At 37.7% G+C, this 24,628-nt stretch overlaps 1 protein-coding gene across 2 annotated transcripts in view; it reads left to right on the top strand.

The window, feature by feature from the left end:
* The window catches only part of CACNA2D1 (calcium voltage-gated channel auxiliary subunit alpha2delta 1), a 459,233-nt gene that overhangs the window by 79,582 nt on the left and 355,023 nt on the right, over nt 1-24,628 (top strand). For both annotated transcript variants that reach the window (XM_055124139.1, XM_055124138.1), the window contains exon 2: nt 11,505-11,586. In XM_055124139.1, the coding sequence (XP_054980114.1) occupies nt 11,505-11,586 (82 nt within the window). The remainder of the gene's footprint in view (nt 1-11,504; nt 11,587-24,628) is intronic.

Here is a 24,628-nt window from a genome sequence, read left to right on the forward strand (position 1 = left end):
TAAACTTGTTGGCTTATTAATATTATATTTTTCTAACTATAAGAATACTGTAGGTTTATATATATCAAAACTAGGAGCAATTTGACATTGAAGGGAAATTAATAGGAAGTGGATAACTTGAAACATGGTTTTGTTCCTTCGTATTTATTAATAAGCTATTTGTATATGAAGAGAATTGGGAATGCAGCAGGGTAGCTCAGGTAGCTAGAGTGCATGCTTTGAATGCTCAACTCCTGGGTTCCATCCCCATGGTCTCCTGAGCACTGCCAGATATTTTGGAGTATCACTAGATATGTCCTCAAACAAACAAACAAACAATAATAGAAATTGATGGAATGATCAGGTTGTGAAATCTTGAGGTACTTTAATTATTCCCCAGATGAATAGGACATAACTATATTTCTTACTCTCCTACACGTGAAGTAAAATGATTTATTTGCAGTTAGTGGCATACACAAAGTTGTTCTTAGACAAGACTCCAATGGGCAAAGCCCCCCTCCTCTCATTTTCCTACCATGAATCTTCTAAATCCTGTGCTGAAGCAGCCTTCTTGGTTCCTTGATTCTTTAGTATGATTCCTATCCCTTCTCTGCTTTATGATAATTGCTCATGGAATTATTCAGGAGGGTATGGAAGAAAGCCGTCTGTTAGAGACTCTTCCTACTAATAACTAAATTCACACACACTCTCTTCTCCAAAGATGTACCACATTGAATATAGTAAGAAAAAGGACACTTAGTTTGCGTAGGATCTTATGATGGTTTTTAGCAATTACTTTGTTCCGTGTTGCTGCTAGTAAAAAAGCAAATTCTGTCTATAGCATTTAAAACAATTCTAGATAACTGTATAGACTTGACGCTTCCTATTCAACTGTTAGAGTCTGCAATAGATGACACTGCAACAGTGTCATTTGTGCTGTTTTGAAATTGATAGTCCTCAAATAAATGAAAAATGGAGTGGATTGCATACTCTTAAAAAAATAATTTACTCCACAATTCATTGTTCTTTTGAAAGCCATATTACAGACAAATCTCAAAGGAAAAATACTGATTTTATGGCAAGTGCTTTTTTTGTAAAAAAAAAACAACAAACTGAAAACAAATTTTACATTTTAAAATTTTCTGTTTTTTGACAGTTGGTCTGTTTTTGAAAATTAAGTGTAATGTAGGGGATGTTGACAATTATCAGAATAATTCAATAAGTTTTTTCCTTAACCCTCAAGGATACTAGAGTAAATTTTTCAAATCAAACTGTGTCTAAGGACGCCATTGAACAGTTAGAGAAATAGTAGCATACATTGTCAGCTGACTCTAATGAATTATAGGGGAAGGGAAGGATTTCAAGACTAATTTTTCCTATGACATTTACTATAAATTATTAATTGTAAAGATTTGATAGTCCCTTTATTATTAAGGTAACTTTCTATTTTACATTTAAGTATTAAGTTGATTTGTTCAAAATTTGCTGTTTGTTGAAAGTAGGTGCTATCTGTAGATTAACAGCTACAGAAAATTTTTTTTTTATTCTGGTATGGATTATAGATAAAATAGACAACTTGGCCGATAAATCACTTACTATATGTGCACTAAATAGAAACATTCATGCTTTTAAAAAACAATGCAGTCATATTAATTTTAAAACACTTTTCTATTTATTTAATCCTTCTGTCCTATATGCATATATAAAAGCACTTTCATAGAAACGTAAGATTCAGTGATGGATAAAATTAATACTATATCCATTTAATCATGAAAGAACACAGGACGTCCCCCGACCCGCCCTTCCCACATCCCAGCCTGCGTCTTGGACCCAGACTTTCCCTACCACCCCCCACCCCACCCAGCCCCTGGACGGCTGCTCCACTGGTGGCACGCCGATCCCTAGCACCGCAGCTGTTTTCTCTTCTGACCCAGGTGTGTGATGTCCCCCGACCAGCCATTCCCAAGGTCGAAGAAGGAAATCGCATACAAAGGAGCACCCCTTAGATTCATAGCAGACCTATCAGAAGAAACCCTCCAAGCCCAAAGGCAGTGGTGGGATATAGTGAAAAAAACTCAATGAAATGAATGCTTCATCAAGAATACTTTATCCGGCTAAACTCTCATTCAAATTCGAAGGAATGATACACTATTTTCTGGATAAACAACAGCTCAGGACCTTCATAGATTCAAAACCAAACCTAAAAGAAGGACTAAAGGGGCTATTGTAACACAAGAAGAACCCGTACAAGCACAATAACCTCTTACAGAAAGATGGCGCAAAATCTCATAACAATAATCTCTCATAATGTCAGTGGTCTAAATTCACCAGTTAAGAGATACAGAGTGGCAAAATGGATTCAGAGACTGAACCCAACATTTTTCTGCCTGCAAGAAACGCATCTGAATAACCAGAACAAACACAGACTCAAAGGATGAAAAACAATCAAAAAGTCAAAAAGTCAAATAATGAAAAACAATCCTGCAAGCAAACAACTCTCTCAAAAAAGCTGAGCTTGCCTTACTAGTATCAGACTACATAGATTTCAGATTGAAAAAGATTAGAAAGGATAGGGAAGGCCATTTTTTATTATTCAAGGGATATGCAGAAAGAAATCACACTCCTAAACATGTATGCACCCAAGGAGGGACCAGCTAAATACCTACAACAACTGCTAACAGACCTTAAGAAGGACATCTTGAGCAACACAATATAATTGGAGAATTCAACACTGCCCTATCACCCCTGGATAGGTCAAGAAGATTAAAACCACCAAGGAAATACTGGCTTTGAAGGAAGAAATAGAAGAGAGAGGGCTAATAGATCTGTATAGGGCTTTATATCCCCCCAAAAGGGAATACACATTCTTTTCCAGTGCACATGGAACATTTTTCAGAATAGACCATGTGCTGGGCCACACAACATACCTCAACAGAATCAGGAAGATAGACATTGTATCAGCTATCTTTTCCGACCATGATGCACTGAAGATAGAAGTTAATCATGTACAGACGGAGAAAACCAAATAAAATACCTGGAAATTAAACAACTCGATGTTGAACAATGAGTGGTTCAGGAAGGAAATCAAGGAAGAAATCAAAAGGTACCTAGAAACAAATGAGAATGAAGACACAAACTACCAGAACATGTGGGACGCAGCTAAACCCATGTGAAGGGGGAAATTTATAGCTCTGCAAGCATATCTCAGGAAGGAAGAGAGGGCCCACGTAAATAACTTGACCTCATGGCTTAAGATTTTAGAAAAGAGCCAACAAAGGAGCCCAAACTAGGCAGAAGAAAAGAGATAATAAAACTTAGGTGGTTCTTGGTGGTGAAATATGTGCACCAGAGGATCGGAGCGATAGCACAGCGGGTAGGGCATTTGCCTTGCACGTGGCCGACCCGGGTTCAATCCCCGGCATCCCATATGGTCCCCCAAGCACCGCCAGGAGTAATTCCTAAGTACAAAGCTGGGAGTAACCCCTGAGCATCGCTGGGTGTGACCCAAAAAGCAAAAAAAAAAAAAAATATGTGCACTGGTGAAGGGATGGGTGTTCGAGCATTGTGTAACTGAGATTTAAGCCTGAAAGCTTTGTAACTTTCCACATGGTGATTCAATAAAAAAAAATAATAATAAAAAGCAAAAAAAAAAAAGAACAGAGGAAAATAAGCTCAGAATACAATTGTGCATTTAGTGGATAGCCAAGAATATGGTAAACTTGGGTGGTTGTGGATGTGTTTTTGGAATGTATTTGTTTATATTAAAGATAGAAAATTTATCTCAGGGTGAGCTTTAGGATAAAAGCAATATGGAAAGAAGTGGTCATCACAGAGAGGAATGCCTGAATTGGTTCCAATAAAAGACCTTAGAAAACAGGAATCTAGAATCCTTGTTTAGCTTCTCTAAATGTTCATTTTTTTGACCTGTGGAAAGGGGACATAGTTTATAGAATGGGATAAAAGAACAAATACTGGACTCTTGTGGCTTAGAGGTTAATGTATTGAGAAGGGCACGGAGATACTATTACTATTTAACAAATTGGAGGAGGAATAAGATGAAAAACAGTGATGACATGGACTTGGATAGCTAAGAGGGTGTGTTGGCAATCAGAGGGAACCAAGAGAGTAGTTTGGGATTGAAATAACAGTTCAGGTTTACAGATACTTTGAAAAAGAATGATGGGATATAAAAATGAAATGATCTGGCTTTTAATTTTCACTCCAGAAAAGAAGTGTTGTTTCTTGAATACCTTTTCCCTTTTCGCGCTCCTCTCACAACTTCTCTCAGTAAATACTATGTCACCTCACACACACACAGTGGAATGACCTAGCAAATTGTGGGTAAAGTGGATGGGAGAAGAGTTGAGAAATAGTATAGCAGGTAGAGTACTTAACTTGCATGCAGCTGACCAGTGACTGATACCACTTATAACCTAAGCACCACTAAGTGTGATGCCTGAACACAGAGTTAGGAGTAAGTCCTGAGCAAAGGAGAGCATGGCCCAAACCAAAAAAAGTAGAATGGGGGTTCACATGTAGGGATAATATCTATAAAGATAATATATAAGGTCATGACACTTGAATGAGTACTAATATAGAAGAGAATGATTTAAGAGCTGGTTATAAGTTACAAAACATCCTCAAGTTTAGAGTAGAATGGTCAGACAATTATAAAGAGAAGAGAGACCAGGGTCATGGTTCACCAGAGTGAAGGAATCTATAGATCCAGGAGGAGAGTGGCAAAGTGAGAGACAGTGGGTAGCAAAAAAGCAAATGTTTGTACTCGATACAGACATTGACCACTTGTCCAGTTGCTCGAATTTCTCACCATTTTCCTCTACAAATGTCATTAATTCCTTACTCTCCTGATCATCAATCATGCTCAAGTCCTGTTCTCTAACTTTGAAGTCTCTTACCATTTAAGACCGGAAGCAAGGGAATTATGTTTCTAACAGTGTGTTCCTGACACCACAGATTTGAAAATCGAATGTTTTCTCATGGAAACACTTTACCTATCACTAATAATCAAGTTCTATTCAACACTTATAACAAGAGAAACATTGGCTCACTTTTTTCAGTTCTTAAGTTTTATAATATGCAGCTATTTCTGAAAGATTTTCAGCCAGCAATTAAACTAAGACCAATATGTTTTATTTAACAGTGGTTTTAGGAATCTTTTGTTTGAAAAGAATGTTTCAAGTGACTTTACTTTAAGTGGAATATGCATATCTGAGCTACTGTTTTCAATTAGTCTTTTGGCATATACTTTAATAACGTTAATAGGACAAACCCCAGGACATTAGAGTGACTTGCAGTTTGGCAGTATAGTGTTTTCACTTCACACTTTTCCCTAGAAATATTGTAATCTGATACTTGGTTCCATAGAAAATTAATTTAGAAAATAGGCATTGCTTATGGGTATAGTACTGTTGCATTTATGATTATCGATGGTAGATTTTGTTACTTGGAATGAATAGAGATCTTGCAATTTTCAAGCTTTCTAATTCAATTTTTCTTGTGCTTTTCCCCCCTCTCTGCTGGTATCTGCTTCATATTCATCTGAGTGTTTTTATCTCTCTCATCTTGCTACCTCCAATTCTTTAATGGTGAGAACTTTCACACAGCCTCACTGATTAGTAACAAGGAAAACCAATGTATAGGCATGTCCTTAGATACTTTCAGCCATTGATCTTTTAAGTCTCCAACTCACTTTTCAATGACCCTCTCTTCATATATATTGCCTAATAAAGAACACCAAGTACGGAACTCTTTTAGCTTTTCATCTAGTTGCTCAAGTTATTTACACTTATTTATTTTATTTATTTATTTTTTATTTAATTGTAATACTTTGTTTATTTGTAGGTTTTTTTTTTATTAGTAAATCACCTTGAAGGTACAGTTACAGATTTACATATTTTCATGCTTGTTTTTCGGTCATACAATGCTCCAGAACTCATCCCTCCACTAGTGCCCATTCTCCACCGCTGATGATCCCAGTATCCCTCCCACCCCCCATCTCATCCCCTCCACCCCACCCCACCTCTGTGGCAGGGCATTCCCTTTTGTTCTCTCCTTGTTGTGGTTTGCAATAGGGGTATTGAGTGGCCATTGTGTTCAATCTGTAGTCTACTTTTGGCATGCATCTCTCATCCCGAGCAGGTCCTCCAACCACAGCAAGTTATCTAGATTACCCATCATTGTTAACATGTTATTTCTGCTTATCATGAATGAGGTTATCCCTGTCCTATGATCATAGCTTTACTCATCTCTCACATGCTTGTATTAGAAATACAAAGGTTGAGCAGAGAGAAGCCTAATGAATCCAGTGTCATTTGAAACCTTGCTTTATTAATAAATAGACATGTTTGTTGATAAACTTTTCCTTCCTCTGACTCGCCATTCCCTTTAGAGACATGCCATGTCTTTTCTAAAAACAGACACACAAACAGTCAAAGAAGTACTGACTATTCATTCTCTATTCTTTGCTAGATTCTATTTTGTTTTTCCTCATTTGCCTCAAACATCATTCTGGAAACTCCCTTCTCTTGATTTAGTGTTATCATTGTCCTTGATCTCATTTATTTTGACTATACAGATTTCTCTCTCATTTTTAAGGGTAGTATTCCAGATTTCTAGTTACTGTTTATTTCCACCTTTCTCTAGATACTCCTCTTTGGGAATCATGCATCAATTTACAAGTGTCTTGAATAAACATGCGTAATTAGCAAATCTTTAAATTCTGTGGAAAATATTTTGAGCTCCAAATGTATGTGCATTCCATTGCCTACTAGGGATCTGTAGATGAATCTCTCAAGTACTATAATAGACCAATAACACCACAAGGAGCAATGCTCAACTGTTGTTCTCCTATACTTGTTATATCAAGTACCCTTTTATCTCAGTGGAAAACTTTATGAGTCATCTGAAAATCTTTTATTTCACTCACTCTATCCAGTAATACATATAATCTTGTAGTTTGTAGTTCAGAAATTTTGTTAAGGTAATTTTTTGTACTTGACATTAATTCCTTTCTATTTCTCTCTCCTCACTGCTATAAAACTAGTATGAATCATTGTTATTGTATATCTCTTATCTAGGTCTTTCTTTTTACTTTCTCTTCCCTCTCCAAGCTAACATCCACTTCACTGTCAGGAAATTATTTTATCATGTTCATGTACATTTACTTGACTTTGTTACTCTTTAATTCCACATTTTCCATTTTCTCTCCATTATTTTGAGAACAAAAGTCGGATTCATTATAATATTTTTGAAGATCTGATATCTGATATCTGTTTACCTGATTTTTTAAAATAATTTATTATAAAAAATCATTTATTTTTTTTTCATAATTTACTTCTGCCTCTATCCGTATCATTGCTGAATCCATATTGGATTTCTGCCATTCAGGCTAGGCAATTGAATGGGTTTGGAGCTCAAAACTTGATGTAAAATGAACACTATTTTACATTCCCTTTGTAGTCATTGTTGCTTCCTTTCTTTTTCAATTTTGTCAAAACTTCTCCTTCATTTTCTCCGCGCCCGCACCCCCAGAATGACTGACGAAGAGGAGGGAGCTGCTTGGCACACCAGCAGCCCACCAGCAACCTGCAGTATGTGACTTGAGAGTTTCCGCCAGGTCCCCCGAGTGGGGGCCCGGCGTTTCTCTTTTTTTTTTCTTTAATCTCTCTCTCTTTCCCTCAACTTCTCCTGGGCACAGCACAGCATCTACCCCACTTTTCTGAGCACAAAATGGAGAGACGCACCCAAATGCGCGGCGCGGCTGGCGGGGGATCGAGGGCGGGGAAGTACCGGTCTCCGCCCACATCGGACACTTAAAGAGAGTGCAGCCACGTGGGCTTTCCCATTTCTCCGCGTCCGCACCCCCAGAATGACTGACGAAGAGGAGGGAGCTGCTTGGGACACCAGCAGCCCACCAGCAACCTGCAGTATGTGACTTGAGAGTTTCTGCCAGGTCCCCCGTGCGGAAATCTCTCTCTCTCTCCTTCAACTTTTTCCCTGGACTTTAGACAGAAACCCAAAACCGCGCGGCCGCATGTCATCTTAGTATCAGCAATATGTAATGGTTCCTTCTTAATGGGTCGGACTTTTGTGGGTGATCCTAACAAGAATAGTAAGTATTTTGTTGAAATATAGAAGGCAATCAAAAAGGTAGCCATCTCTCTAGACTGAACTAAGCTATATCCCCACGCCGGCTGAGAAGAAATATCCTTCTTTCTCGGGAAGAAACGTGGCGTGGTGTCAAACATAGTGTGATGTCCATTAAGCAAACAGACCTTGTGGCGTGGGAATGGGAAATAAGGGGAAAAATTAGGTACATGGACCAGCGGGACGCTGGTGGTATCTCGAGCCGGAGCCGATATCAGCGCAAGACCTTTGGTTCCAGAAACTGCTTGCAGACACTCTACTAGACTAACAACTAAGCCAGAGCCCCACGCCGGCTGATGACGGGAAATAACCATCCTCTTCGGTTTTTTTCCCTTTGTCAGACAGCGTGGCGATTACTAAACAGGCGTGAACTCGGTGGCACGGGGCAAGGGGGAAAAAGAAAAATTATGTAACAAACAGCAGGACTTAATATCTCTGTACTCTAAGTAATGGAGAACTATCAAATGCCTCATTGGCAATAGGACTGTCTTTTTCTTTTTGGGGGGAAACCCCAGCAACGGTAGTGAGTTGTGTGTTGAAACATGGAATGTAATCGAGATAAGCGTAAATGAAGTGAAACTTATCACGTACAAGGGTGGGGACTAGGGAGATGGGAGGGGGCGGCAGATATACTGGGGGGGTTGGTGATGGAAGATGGGCACTGGTGAAGGGAAGGGTGTTTGAATATTGTATAACTGACATAATCCTGAGAACTTTGTAACCCTCCACTTGGTGATTCAATAAAAAAAAAAAAAAGGGAAAAAAAAAAACTTCTCCTTCATATCTCACTTCCAGTGGATTCTATTTGCAGAAAAGCTTCTTTACTGTCTTCTGCAATTTTCCCTAAGTGGAAGTGATTCTCTTTATTTCTTATATACATCTTACCACAGTAATTCAGAGTAAATTACCCCAAAGCATGGCGTCTGTTTGTCTTGAGGAATGTGTAAATCTAAAGGGATGTTTAACACTTCTTATTTGCCAATGTTGGTAATAATACCTAAGACGGCATAGTTCATTTTTTTCTGTATTTTAGAATTAGTTAAGTAACTGCTTAGAGAAATGGAATGTCTCCTCTGAATTAGAAAATGGTGTCAGTAGTCTTTTCTCCTAACCATTCTCTACTGTGATTTATTGTTCTTAATATTTATCCATTTATAGTAATAAGATCATTAGCATTTATAGTCTTTTCAAACATATCTACCAACTTATAGCACCACAGTCTATAATAGCATAGCATGATAAGCCAGGTTTAATAGCTCTATAAATTTCTTTCATGCTCTTTTCCAAGTTAATTTCCTTTAACTTTACTTACATTTTGAAATTATATTCATGCAACATTTAAAATAATTACTATTCCTTACATTCATTGTGTGGAAGTTTATATAGATAAATATATACATATACAAAAAATGTTCTCCTATAGATCATGTAAATCCATTTTTCATGTATACTATATCCTCTCACATTTTTTTTTTTTTTGCTTTTTGGGTCACACCTGGCAATGCACAGGGTCACTCCTGGCTCATGCACTCAGGAATCACCCCTGGCAGTGCTCAGGGGACCATATGGGATGCTGGGATTCGAACCTGGGTCGGCCGCGTGCAAGGCAAACACCCTACCCGCTGTGCTATCACTCCAGCCCCTCCTCTCACATTTAATGAAAATGTTTTTGAGCCTATTGAATTTAAGTTCATCCAGTCATTTTTGGAAACTTTGTAGTTGTACTGGAATTCTTATGTATCTAAAGAAAGAAGGGGTGGAGTTGAAGAAGATACATGTTTCAGTAAAACAATTATGGATTATAAAAATCATTTTTTTAATAAGACAGTAATTTTCTACCCCAGCTGTCTAACATAGTTATTAAAGGAGGAAAATATTTGGTACTAATAACATTTTGAGAAGTAAGGGAAATAAGAAATAAGATAGAGATAATATAGATATTTTGACAGAATTAACTCAAATTTAAATAATTTGCCTTTTTTGCTAGTAATTGTTTATGTTTGTATGTGCAGAAAAGAATACACCTTTAGATCTTTTCACCAAAGATTGGGGATTAATAATAATAATGTGAAAGGATTATAAATTAAATTTTATTGATTTGAAGAAGGAAAATTTTGTGGTATTTGTATCATCTTTAATAGCGGGAAATAGTAAAGTCACTGATTTAGGTTTTTCTAAACGTGTCTAATATCTATAGCCCATATTTTAAGATCTCCACTGCATTCATCTAAAATGACTGCATATATGAAAGGTAGACATATGAAATTGAAACTCAAACTTAGATTCAGTAATTGTAAATCTAAGTGTCCTGTTAAGGAAATGAATTAATTTGAAGTTTTGTACACAGAAAAGGTATTTTGTAAGGTACAGATAATAGGATATTCAGTGACAATAAAAACATGTTATAGAATGTTTTTAATGGCATGAAAGAAGATTTGTCCTGTGATCAAAGAAAAAGGCATATGAATTATGACTAATATGCATTGAACCATATGAGGGGATTTTAAAATTTTTAAAAAAGTACTCTATCATCAACATGTTGAGAACCATTTTTCCTGTGGTAATGGAATAAGGAGACTATAATATAAAAATATATATGGAATAAGGAGACTATAATATAAAATATATAATTTATATTATATATTTATATATAATATAATATTATAGTTATATAAAAATATAGAATAAAACCCATAACATTATATTTGTATTATATTTAAATATAATATTATAATTTTATAATTATAATATTATATATAATATAATATTTATTATATTTTCTTGTGTTTCCATAGATATCCTACAAATAGCACACAGAGTATTTACAGGACTTGTAACCTAAAGTTTAGTTTAGAGGGGCTGAAGCAATAGCACAGCGGGTAGGGCGTTTGCCTTGCATGCGGCCAACCCGGGTTCGAATCCCAGCATCCCATATGGTTCCCCCCAGCACCACCAGGAGTAATTCTTGAGTGCATGAACTAGGAGTGACCCCTGTGCATCGCCAGGTGTGACCCAAAAACCAAAAAAAAAAAAAAACAAAAAAAAAATAAAGTTTAGTTTAGAACCATCCATTTATGATTCTAATGGAAATTAAAGGAAGGAAGATTCATATTTTGCAGCACATCTGTATAATTTTTTTTCTTTATTTATGGTATTTAAGCATCATATGAGTTTGTACACTAAAGAAAGTTTCACTGGCTTTGTAATTTGTGGAATGCAAGAGTACATGTAGTGAACTCTACAAGTGAGACGAAAGAATGACAATTTAACTAATTATCTGTAGCATGGATGCAGAACAGTGTTCTGTGTCTTAATATGCCAGAAAACTAATAAAATATGTTCTTTTCTGATTTATGCAGAATAAAGTCATGGGTGGATAAGATGCAAGAGGACCTTGTCACATTGGCAAAAACAGCAAGTGGAGTCAATCAACTTGTTGATGTGAGTAAAATTCAAATTAGCTTGTTTTTCCTTCCTTTAATTTCAGTGCAGTTCTACTTTTTTTTCGCAGAAACCATATTTCTCTGTTTTATATTGGTATGCTTTATCCCATGGATCTGGTAGAGAAATTCCTGGGAGAACCATGACATTGTTAGATACTCTGAACAAAAAACGTGCTTACAATGAATGAATTTCATACTGCACTCTTAAGTTGGAGTGGACTGGAACGATAGGACTGTGGGTAGAGTGTTTGCCTTTCATGCAGCCAACTCAGGTTCAAATCCTCCGTTCCTCTTGGAGAGCCCAGAAAGCTACCGAGAGTATCCCACCCACACAGCAGAGACTTGCAAGCTACCCGTGGCGTATTCGATATGCCAAAAACAGTAACAGCAAGTCTCACAATGGAAACATTACTAGTGCCCGCTCGAGCAAATCGATTAACAATGGGACCACAGTGCTGCAGTGCAGTGCTACTCTTAAGTTTATGTACAGGCCTCCCCTCCAGGAGTCCAAATGTGGCATTGTCTCCCCTATGGAATGTTCTCTTTTCATTCTTCAGAGAATATTTTAGAATTACTTTAGAGGTGATTTTAAATTGTAAAGTATTCTTTTAAATATCTCCAGTAGGAATGCATTTTTATTCTTTGAGAATAGATTTTATTTTCCAGAATAGTTAAAAACTGCTTAGAAGCCTACTAGACAGTAGTGATTATTAAACATTTTGATTCAAGGAGACAACATAAAACATAGCTTTTCTTCTGATCTATGAAATGACTATAAAACTCTAATATGATTTTGAACTTGCTAGTCATTAAAATATGTATATACATCTTAAATAGTCTATTTCCTGTGAGAAATTTACATGTTTAACTTTTGTAAGACTTATAGTATTTTAAATGTCACTTTAAAACATTGTTTCACCATTTCCAGCTCAGTATAAGCAAATGTAACAATATGAAATGACTTTCACCTTTATACTTAGAGATATAGTGGGGCCTTTTATATTCCCAAAACCTGATGGGCAGTGAGATGACCATAATTTCCATGCATGTACATGGATAGTCAGAGATTTATATGATAAACACGAGACTTTTTTCCTCCAAGGATGTAAAATACATGATTTCTCTCATACTAATAGAAATTTATAAAGAAACTTTATTTATTTATTTAGTTTTGCTTTTTGGCTCACACCCGGCAATGCACAGGGGTCACTCCTGGCTCTGCACTCAGGAATTATCCCTGGTAGTGCTCAGGGGACCATATGGGATTTCGGGAATCTAACCCGGGTTGGCCGCGTGCAAGGCAAATGCCCTACCCGCTGTGCTATCACTCCAGCCCCTTATAAAGAAACTTTATTAAGAAAATAGTTTAAAATCATCTTATTCAGGTAAGGAAAATAGCTCAATAATTGAGTCTTGCTTCACATATATGAGCCCCGGAGATCAATTCCTAGCACCAAAACAAAAGTTTTTTTCTTTTGTGTCTCGGCTTTGATTTCTGAGAGCTATACTCGTTCAGTCCTCAGAGATTACTCTTCCTGGTACAATACTTGGGGCTACTTTGGCAGTGCTTGTGGTTCCTGCATGGTTCTTCTCCAGCAATTTGATCTATCTTTTTGGCCCCGAATCAGAAACTTAATATTAACAATTGTAGGCACCATGGGGCTGTAGAGATAACAAGGCAGGATAAGGCGCTTGTCTTGCTTATAGCCTACGTGGTTGGATTCTCAGCACTGTATGTAGCTTATGGAGCACTTCCAGGAATGATCTATGAGCACAGAGGCTGGAGTAGTCCCTGAACACCATCAGTTATAACCCATAAGTCTAACAAAAACAAAAAATAACGGTAATTTTATTTAAGTCAAAAACATCTTGAGCACAATGAAATATCAGTTGAGATAAATAATGAAATTGAAGTTGTGCCTCATGAATAACAATGATTAAATTAAATTCTAGTTAATATTGTTTTAGTACATAATATGTCTAGGACTTATTCAGAGCTTGGTACTCACACTCTTTCTTTCCAGAGAACCAACACTCTACTAATAAAATGAAATCTACGTATGTGGGGGGGGGGTACAAAGATATATGTAAGTCCCTTTAAGCTGGTGCTTGGGATCTGTAAAAATATATTGTGAGAAAATACATTAGAATACAAAAAGATGTGCAGGATAAAAGGTGCAACTCCAGGAAAGTGAAAGCGTTTGTGGAATGAGAGTAAAAGCAATGAGAATTGATATATTTTAGTTAGAAGTTATATGACTATTGACATATTGAGATAAAAGACAAGCTGGCTCTGGGGAGTGCTGCTTAGCTCCTCCAGTATTTCTGCAGCCTCAAAAACCACTTTCTTGGCTGACCTCAATCTTACTTTTGGTGTTATTATGTGATCTCACTCTTAGGGAATTTGTTTTATTGCAGCTCATCTTAAACAACAAAAAAAGGCACCTCTCATTTCTGTTATGCCTGATGATACAGAGATTACTAAGAAGAGGGGTAATATTAATGGCTTTGTCTTAATTTGGACAACAAAATTGAATGGACAGGATAAGGGAAAAGAAAGAAAATCCCTGCCAGGCAGAAATGCTTCCCCCCTGCGCCAGGATGAGTCACCCAGGGCACCCCGGAGGGGGAAAGCATCCACCCAGTACCAGTACCCACCCAGAGCCCCGAAGCCAAAAACCTCCACACTCCACAATATCCACCATTTTCATGGTCAGACACCACTGCTTGGGATGAGACTCATCCAGAAATTGATCTGTTCAAAAACTCAGGTATATGGGTTTTGTGACTGAAATCTTCAGGCTCTCATGAAGTTGGGGATTAGTTACTTCCCCACATCTCCCTATTTTTCCAGAAGCCTGGCAATCACACCCATGAACTGCTTTTGGGTCAAATAAGCTAATTAACTGGCCATGATCCAGAGACTCATAAATAAATTTCAAAATTTTTGAATTCCTGGAGCATGTGGCCACATTTGTGGCTACAAAACATCTCAAACTTTATACTACTGATGAATCGGGTGTAGAACACCACATTGGGTTGGATGTAAATAGAAGGCAACCAGTCTTGAATAAGAAAATATAAACACATAAGACTTAACTGGTAACAAGTGGCTAGTAATTTCTTCTACAAGGGCTCACTGGCTCCACTCTGAGATACAACAATATTCACACACATTTCTCAAAGTGATTAATTTTTTGATAAAATAATTTTTTGATAAAATAATTTTTTGATTATTTTTAGCAAATTATAGTAAACAATTATAAAACAAATTATTCAGGTTTTGCTACAGGGACAGGCTTAAGGGGTGGTTTGGAGAATTGGACAAAATGGTGATGGGAAGATGCACTAGTGGTGGTATTGGTGCTGGAATATTGAATGTAATAAATCATGAACAACTTTATAAAAATAAATAGATAAAAAAAGAAAATTCCCATCATTTTTGTTGCTGAGGCTTATCTAGTTACAGTAACAAAAAAACACACAAATTCTCATTATGGAAAAAAATAACTTAAGTGCTTGGATACAGGAATATAGAGCATAACTTTATATATATAATTCTTTATGCTTCTTTCCTTTTGACTAAAAAGAAAGTTTATCATCAAATTTTCTTTTCTTCTTTTTTTCTTTTTACCATTGTATCTTACAGTACAGACTAGTTAAGAGTAGAACTGAGAGTCAGAGAGATAGCACAATGAGTAAGGCACTAGCCTTACATGCCACTAACTTGAATTCAATCTCCTCTACCAGATTTGTTCCCCCAGTACACTACCAGGCGTGATCACTGAGTACAGAATTACGTGGGTGTGACTCCAAAATAAAAAACCAAAACTCAAACACAAGAGTAGAGCTAAGAGTGAATTCTAAGCTAATATTAGGGATTTTGGACTAAGAGTGAAATAAATATAAACATGTAACAGTTTCCTGTGCTGAAATTATGTAGGAAAAATATGAAAATAATTTCTCCCAAATAATTTAGTGTCATTGTTTTTATTGGATACATGGTGTTCAACAAGCTCTTTACATGAAGACTTGGAGGTAGTTCCAATGTGACAGCATGGTTAAAATAAAACATCTTTGTAATTTTGTGAAAATTGCTTCATGTCATCATAAAGTATTATTTCTGTATAATGATATATATCCTTGAGTGAATGAAATGCCATTATTTTACAAATGAGAAATTTTTCTCAAATTAGGAAACTTGTGTTAAAGAGCAAGAGTGAATAAATTTTAAGTATTATTATCCCTGTTGCCTTTGAGTTTTGAAATATTTCCTGTTTACTTATTTCATTATTTAAAGCAGTATTAAGAGAATTTGTTACCCATCAATTGAATGTTCTTATTATTAAAGTAGGTAAAATAAGTGAGAGAATAAAAGAGAATTAGGGGGATTTATACATATAAATTGTCTTAGTGTATTTGGTATCTTAAAGCCTTTTCTGCAGGCAGTGCCTGGCAAGCTACCCGTGGCATATTCGATATGCCAAAAACAGTAACAATAGGTCTCATTCCCCTGACATTGAAAGAGCCTCCAATCGTTGGAAAAGATGAGTAAGGAAAGGCTGCCAAAATCTCAGGGCTGGGAGGAATAGATTACTGATGCCCACTCCAGTAAATCGACGAACAACAGATGACAGTGATACAGTTAAAGTCACTGTCACTGTCATCCCGTTGCTCATCGATTTGTTTGAGCGGGCACCAGTAATGTCTCTCATTGACAGACTTATTGTTACTGTTTTTGGCATATCCAATACACACAGGTAGCTTGCTAGGCTCTGCCGCGTGGGCTTGATACTCTAGGTAGCTTGCCGGGCTCTCCGAGAGGGGCGGAGGAATCGAACTCGGGCCTCGTGAAAGGTGAACGCCCAACTGCTGCACTATCGCTCCAGCCCACAGTTAAAGTACTGTACTAAATTCTTTACAAGCATTATCCTATTCCTTAGGACAGCCTGTGAAGTGAACATTGACAGTTAAAAAAGTGCACTAAGCTCTAAAAGTAGTATCTTTTTAGTCCTAGGGCAACATTATGAATTGAACATTGCTATTTTTAATATGCATGAAGATACTGCTTGCAAATTAAATTTTTGTCCTAGGATAAACAACTATTTAATTGGGTGCAAGTTCAGAGTTAAAAAGTAGTGGTTCATAAGAGTCCATTGTAATATTTTACCTTTTCTGTTGCTGCTTATCATTTAATAAAATAAATATGTTCCCATATAGGTACAGGGTTTATGTACTAATTACACTGCTGCTGTATTCATCAAATGTATGATCAGGAAAACAAGACTGCCCCAAGTAAACACCAGTTTGTGCTTTAAGTTGAATATCTTTAAAAATAAAATCTGACAAAGAAATTGTAAGATGTAAATTTATATGTAGAATTCAAAACCCTCAGATACTCTTGGACTGTATGGTAATTATTTTGTGTCCGAAATCTATTGAACGAGATGTGAGTAATCATATACAAAGTTAAGTGTTGCCTGATTTTTGTCTCCAGAGTCATTATTGAAGGAAATAAATTTTTTTTATGGAATATTATAACATATCCTGTAAAAATACTTAAGATTATTCTACTTTGCAGTTCTTCTAATTGCAACTTTATGATCTGGTCAAGATATTTCACCTCAGATAATTGTTGAAATTGATATCATACCTATGGAATATTAGTTGACCCATAATTGGAAGTTAGCACATATAATTTATCATATTATCGGGGTACAGACTGAACCAGTGTAACAAAAAGATTATTTAACCATGTATTTTTCTCTCATGTAATAGTTTAGGATCAGCTGAGTGCCACTACAGTCCACATTATTACTCTTCCATTTATGGGTGCAGGGGATTCTTACTCCTGTCCTGTTTCCCAGATATCATGTAAAGGGAAAAATACTAGGGGAGTAGATATTTAGATGCTTTAAAGGGATGGCATTTTGCTTACATTCCAATGGCAAATTCATATGGTGATATCTAATTGGGATTACAGGATGCCAGGGGGCAGTCCCTGAGTGTGACCGCCTAGCTACTGGAAAATGGGAAATCTAGGCACAAGAGGCCCAGTCCCGATCCGAGCAGGCTTGGAGGTCTCAGCCCCAGGTCCCACACACCTGGGTTCCTCTGCCGGTACCTTCATGCGTGAGGCTTGTACGAACATGTGAGGAGGGGCCTTGAGCATGGCTGTGGCTAAGTCTCCGGAGTTAAAAGCAAGCTCCTGGAAGAGAGTGACGCAGAGTCTCTGGCCTGAGTGCCTGGCTGTCTTCCTTGTGGCCCCTCTGAGGGGATGGGCTCCAGCTTCCTTCCTGCCCCGAGCAGAACTCCTGTGGCCGGAGACCTCTGGAGCCTTAGCCACAGCCATGCTCAAGGCACTTCACACGTTTAGATGAGCCTTACACATGAAGGTACTGGCAGAGGAAACAGGTGTGTGGGACCTGGGTCTGAGATCTTCAAGCCTGCTTGGATTGGGACTGGGCCTCTTCCGCCCAGATTTCCCATTTTCCAGTAGCTAGGCCGTCACACCCAGGGACTGACCCCATGCCCTCTAAACCCACCAACAGCCAACAGCCAGAGACTTAAAGCAAGCTTCTGGAAGCTGGTATCTTATAGCCTATTTCTCTCTCTGAGAGAACCAGCAGGCTACCGAGAGTTTCCTGCCCACATGGGAGAGCCTCACAAACTCCCCATGGTGTATTCATGTGTCAAAACCAGTAACAATGCTGGGTCTAATTCCCCTGACCCTGAAAGAGCCTCCAATGTGGCATCATTGGGAAGGACAAGTAAAGAGAGGCTGCTAAAATCTCAGGGCCAGGACGAATGGAGACGTTACTGAGACCACTCGAGAAATTCAATGATCAACGGGATGATGATGATGATGATGATGATGATGATGATCATGATGATGATGATGATCATGATGATGATCATGATGATGATGATATCTAATTGGAAAGGATTTAGGAGAATTGGTGGTTAGCTGAGAGTTGATATGCCCACTTTTCCACAGTGGACAGCAATATAATAGTGGAGGTCAACTAGAATCATCATCATCCCCTAACATATTTTCTGAATACTGTCTTTTTTAACAACTGTACCTAAAATGTATTGATGGTATAGTGATTCAGAATGTAGTTTCCATTTATATATTTTAGGAATTATTAGTTTTATGTTGGACTGGAACGATACCACAGTGGGTAGGCCGACTTCGGGGTTCGATTTCTCTGTCCCTCTCGGAGAGCCCGGCAAGCTACTAAGAGTATCCCGCCTGCATGGCAGAGCCTGGCAAGCTACCCGTGGCATATTCAATACGCCAAAAACAGTAACAACAAGTCTCACAATGGAGACATAACTGGTGTCCGCTCGAGCAAATCGATGAGCAAAGGGAGGACAGTGTTGCAGTGCTATTTTTATGTTTATATTTAATATTTATGTTAAATGGTTAATGTTCTGTGTCTTCAAGTATGTAATGAGTTTTATGTGCCGAGTATGTAACATGTCACACAAACCTGTGAATACCTAATCATCATGAATATGAACTGGAAAAAAAAACTAATATAGCACATCAGCAGATTTTAGATATTTATACCTTTAGAAACAATCTGAAATGATAGTATTTCGGAAGACATTTTTTTCCATTTTAAAAGTACATGTGCACAGATACATATGCCTTTACCTACCAGGCTGAGAAGTGGAGAAGCAGATTCTCATAGAGCAATGAATAGAAAACAAAACAAAACAAAATAAAAGAGGTCCTCATTTTTTGTTTTTTGCTTTTTTGGGTCACACCCAACGATGCACAGGGGTTATTCCTGGCTCTTCACTCAGGAATTACCCCTGGCGGTGCTCAGGGGACCATATGGGATGCTGGGATTAGAACCCAGGTCGGCCACGTGCAAGGCAAACGCCCTACCCGCTGTGCTATCGCTCCAGCCCCAGGTCCTCATTTTTTTGAGAATAATATTTCTAAGGTCAGAAGACATTCAAATAAGGCATCTTTACACATACTACATTGACAAAACATTTCAGGATAAAAATATATCTGCATCTGGACTGATATTCAAAATTCAGATACTCTAAATTGATGGGACCCATAATTATTAAGTTATTTTAGCAATGTTGTCACTCACTGTTATCCTGTTGTCATCAATTTGCTCGAGCACCAATAACGTCTTCATTGTGAGAATTCTTGCTGTTTTTGGCATACTGAATACGTCATGAGTAGCTTGCCAGGCTCTGGCTTGTGGGCGAGATACTCTTGGTAGCTTGCTGGACTCTCGAAGAGGGTCGGAGGAATCTAACCCAAGTTGGCCGCTGTGCTATTGCTGCTCCAGCTGGAGTGATAGCACTGTGGGTTGGGCGTTTGCTTCGCATGCGGCAGACCTGGGTTCGATTCCCAGCATCCCATATGGTCCCCTGAGTCCCACCAGGGGTGATTCCTGAGTGTAGAGCTAGGAGTAACCCCTGTGCATCGCAGGGTGTGACCCAAAAAGCAAAAAGAAAAAAAAAAAAAGAAAGAAAGAAAATATTGGGCCTATCATCGCGACCTGGCATTTCTCTTCTCCTCCTTTTAGCAATGTTACTAATATTAAATAGAGAAATATGAACTATTTTTTATTGTTTCTAGTAAGGCATTTCTAAATCTGCAAGAGTAACATTGAAAGAAAATTCTAAGTGTTAGTCCAAGTTGTGACACTTGTTGCCCTGCCCTGAGCAAAAGTAAACTATGGTCATAATTATGAAAAACTTGGACTTTGTTTGTTTTGTTGCCTTTGTTGCGTGCTTTTGTTTATACACATTTCTCTTACTGTTTACAAATCGTGGCCTCTTTAGCATATTCTTACTACAACAAAGATCCTGAGAGTTGTCATTTACATTTGGTTATTTCTTTTTTCGTTATATATTTTTAGAATTTTGAGTTGAGAAATAATTGCGGGTTATAAAGCCATTATAAGGGTCTCATGCACACAGCATTTCAACACCACACCCTCCACCAGACCGCCTGCTTCCTTTCACCCCATCTCAGAGCCCCCCAGCACCCCTGGCCAGTCTCCCAGTGTGATGAGCTCAGTTTTTGAATACCAGTTCTCAGATTTTGTTGCCCTTGGCCATTTGTTTTTCTTTACTATGCTTCTTTAGTTATCCTCGTGTGAAAGATGGGCCACACCTGTACTGAGGGCTTACTCCTAGCTCTGTGCTTATGATCACTCTGAATAGACTCTGGGGCCCATGTGGGATAGCTGGAATCCAACCTGGGTTGACTGAGTACCATGCAGATGCTTTACCTTCTGTACTCGGCTGTCCAGTCCTGAAATCATTCTTTATCTTTCTCCTTCTGGGTGACTTCAGACACTGTGAAACCCTCCAGTTTCATCCACAGAGTAGCAATTGATATACTTTTGTTTTTCCTTATAGTTGAGTAATATTCCATTGTGTATATGTGCCGTAATTTTTTATCCAGTCATTTGTTCATGGACACATGTTATTTCTGTGTATCTCAGAAATTCCACTTCTTGGCTTCTGCTCCAAGAGCCGCAAACCTCTGTTCTGAAAAGACATTTGCACACCATGTTCATTGCCGCAGTATTCTCATTCCACTAATTTCAAATATAACATATTTGGTGTTAGGGAGAAAGCATGAAAACATTTTCATAGAGGCTGAGTTTTTTCTTTAACCAAATTGCATCTGTTTTCTTGGCAGGGGAGTGCTGGGGTCTGGGGCTAAGGAGAATGTGGACTAGGGTGACTCAACTGATGCCCAGAATGTGCAGACTTTTGGGAGACTTTTGTTCTGATAGTAATAAACTTGCACAGCACTCAGATTGTGTAGCTATCTCCATCTTCTTGCTGGATCCAAATCCTACCCCCAGGACCCAGGGATGAATAACATCTTTACTTTGTTTCTTATTCTCTCCTGGCAGAAAACATGGGTGCTTGCAGTCTAAAACCCAGGTCTCCTTGCTACCATTTTTTCCCTTCCCACTCTCCTCTGTTCTCTATTCATGAATAATGTGTGGCCTTCCTCACTCTACACTTTCTTTCTATTTCATTTCTAATGTGTTGGAGAATATTAGGCAAGTATACACTGTTTTAAATAGTGCATACCACCTTGTTTTTATTAGGTTTTCTTTTCAGATGTAAACTCTTGATTGTTAACAGTTTAGGCTAGAGTATGACACATGTTTATGAAAATATAGAGCTTATTTTATTTCTGAAGGTTTGATTTTGTTAATTCTGCAGCAACATTATCATAGAACTTCCTGATATTTGATTCATCATTATTATTTTTTATGCTTAATTTATATACAGACAGGGACACTGGTGAGATAGCTTTGCATATGCAGACTTGGGTTCAATCTTCTTCATTGTGTATGATTTGCAGAGTACCAGTATTAATTCCCCAGCATAGAGCAAGGAGTAAGCCCTGAGCCCTATTGGTTGTGGCCCAATCCTTTTCTGCCACCCACCCACCCCCGACTCCCCCCAAAAAATTATAATTGGGAATGTAACTCAGTAGTAGAACACAAACCTTGCATGCATGATGCCACGGTTTGGTCTCTCACTGTTCCTTTCCCCAAGTTATGTAAAAATCAGTACCTTCATTTTTCAATGTCCTCTCAAAAATGCAAATATGAAATATTGCTAAATATAGAGCATTTAATTCTCTTCATTCAGTTAGTCTTTGTGTTTTAGGTGATGAGTTTGTTTTCATTAGTAAGTCATTGGAGTAGCAGAATAATGCTTTTCCTTTCACATGTTGTCACATCATCCTATGTAAATAGACTATTCATTTTCTAGGTGGTGAGAACCTAATGTATTAATTTTATATACAAAAGAAGATACTCTAAAGCAGAACATAATTAATCATTGGTGATTCTGACTAGGTAATCAGCAAGATGCACAGGCAGCAACAATGGCTGGGATTTTTTTTTTAATTCTGTAGAATGAATAGCAAGTGTGTGATTTCGATTTCCTGTTAGTTTTTTTTATGAAATTAGATAGTTATCAGTACTCTCCCCGCTTCACAGAAGTATGATACAGGGAGAAGTGTATATGAAATGAGAAAGGTTTGGGGGTGTGAGACTCTGAATTTGATCTTCAGAACTTCCCAGAAGATTAAATGTGAAAGCAATCTGTTCTAGGGCACTTCGGTTGTTTCCAGATTTTGGCTATTGTTAACAGTGCTGCAATGAACATATAGGTACAGATTTCATTTCTACTGTGTTTTTTTGCATCCTCAGGAAATATTCCCAGAGCTAGTATTGCGGGGTCACATGGAAGCTCAATTTCTAGTTTTTGAAGGACTGTCCATATTGCTTTCCAGAAAGGCTGGACCAGTTGGCATTCCCACCAACAGTGAAACTGTGTCCCTTTTCCCCCATATCCATGCCAGCACTGGTTGCTTTTGTTCTGTTGAATGTATGCCAGTCTCTGTGGTGTGAGATGATATCTCATTGTTGTCTTGATTTGCATCTCCCTTGCTTCATGAGTGAAGGGGAGAAGGCAGATGGAATAGAGAAAGGATCACTAAGAAAATGATGGCTGGAGGAATAAGTCGAGATGGGAGATGTGTGCCAAAATTGCATAATGGACCAAACATGATGACCTCTCAGTGTCTGTGTTGCAAGCCATAATGCCCAAAAGTAAAGAGAGAGTATGGGGAATATTATCTGCCATGGAGGCAGGGGGAGGGTGGGAAAGGGGGGGTATACCAGGGATATTGGTGGTGGGGAATGTGCACTGGTGGAGGGATGGGTGTTTGATCATTGTGTGATTGTAACCCAAACATGAAAGCTTGTAACTATCTCACGGTGATTGGGTGATTGAATAAAATAAAAAAAAGTGAAAGCAATAATTGATCATATAAAAGGTTTGATGATTATTACTCAAAAATTTAGTTTCCTAGGTCCCATTACTTCATTGAAGTAGTAGTTTTATGTGAAATTAATGTTACTTTATAATATTAATGTAATAAGCACTTATAAAAGTAAGTAATTACTTTTAAATATAGCTTTTTGCTGTTGTTTCACATATTTTGATTTTAATCATCTGTCCCTTATATCTCTCAATGATGAAATATCACAACTTAGTCGGTTACCATAATTGTGTAAACTACTGAGATATCTTCATGCTTTGGAGAAAAAAAAAGTTTTTCTCTAGTTAGAAAGAAAACTATTTTGACTGCAGAGTCCTGTCAATAGACATCACGGGTTATAATTTAAAAAAAAACTTAATTACATTCATCTTAAAGATAGAGGCCAAAATCTGTAATGATTTCTAATGTTACATTCATGTTCATTTTTCATTAAGAGGTGTGTAGTGATTACTCTTAGTTTATGAATATTAGCAGTGTCTTCCATTTTAAGGTAAAGTGGCTTCCATTTTACCTTAACCATTCTGCTACATTGTCAGTCAGCACTTCAAAGTATTCCTGTACTTGAAGGCTAAACTTTTCTATATTTTCCAAGTGGCAATCAAAAGGCTTGATAATAGGAGGGAGGAAGAAAGTGAGGGAGAGGGAGGGCGAGAGATCAAGGATGCTGCAGAACATTTAAAAATGTACAAGTATATTCCTTCAAAGATATCTGTGGCAACAAGGTTAAAAAGTGCCCTAGAATGATCAAGAATTTAAGGGAAAAAAATGCAGAAATTCTTTGTCTTGGGGGCAGTGATTTGGGCTCACCCAGCTGTGCTCAGGCTTTCTCTTGACTACTCAAGGGTCACTTCCAGGAGAACTCTGGGGAGCTATGTGGTGCCAGCAATTGAACTTGTGTCAGCCACTTGCAAGGCAAGCACCATTATGTCTACAATATCTGTCTCTCTGACCTCAAAAATTATTTAAATTAATATAAATGTGTAAATTGTATATCCGTATTAACAGGCATCCATTCTACTTTAGGAAAGTCATTTATTGTTACAATATCTATTATACCATTCATTTGTCATAACAGGAAAATTAATCTGCTTATCTAAAAGATTCTTTTGCTGGAATTGAAATGAACTTAGGTCGTTTAGGATTATGGGATATAGACATTAAATAGGCAATACACACA

Source organism: Sorex araneus, chromosome 1 (assembly GCF_027595985.1).
Source record: "Sorex araneus isolate mSorAra2 chromosome 1, mSorAra2.pri, whole genome shotgun sequence".
Classification (NCBI taxonomy): Eukaryota; Metazoa; Chordata; class Mammalia; order Eulipotyphla; family Soricidae; genus Sorex; species Sorex araneus.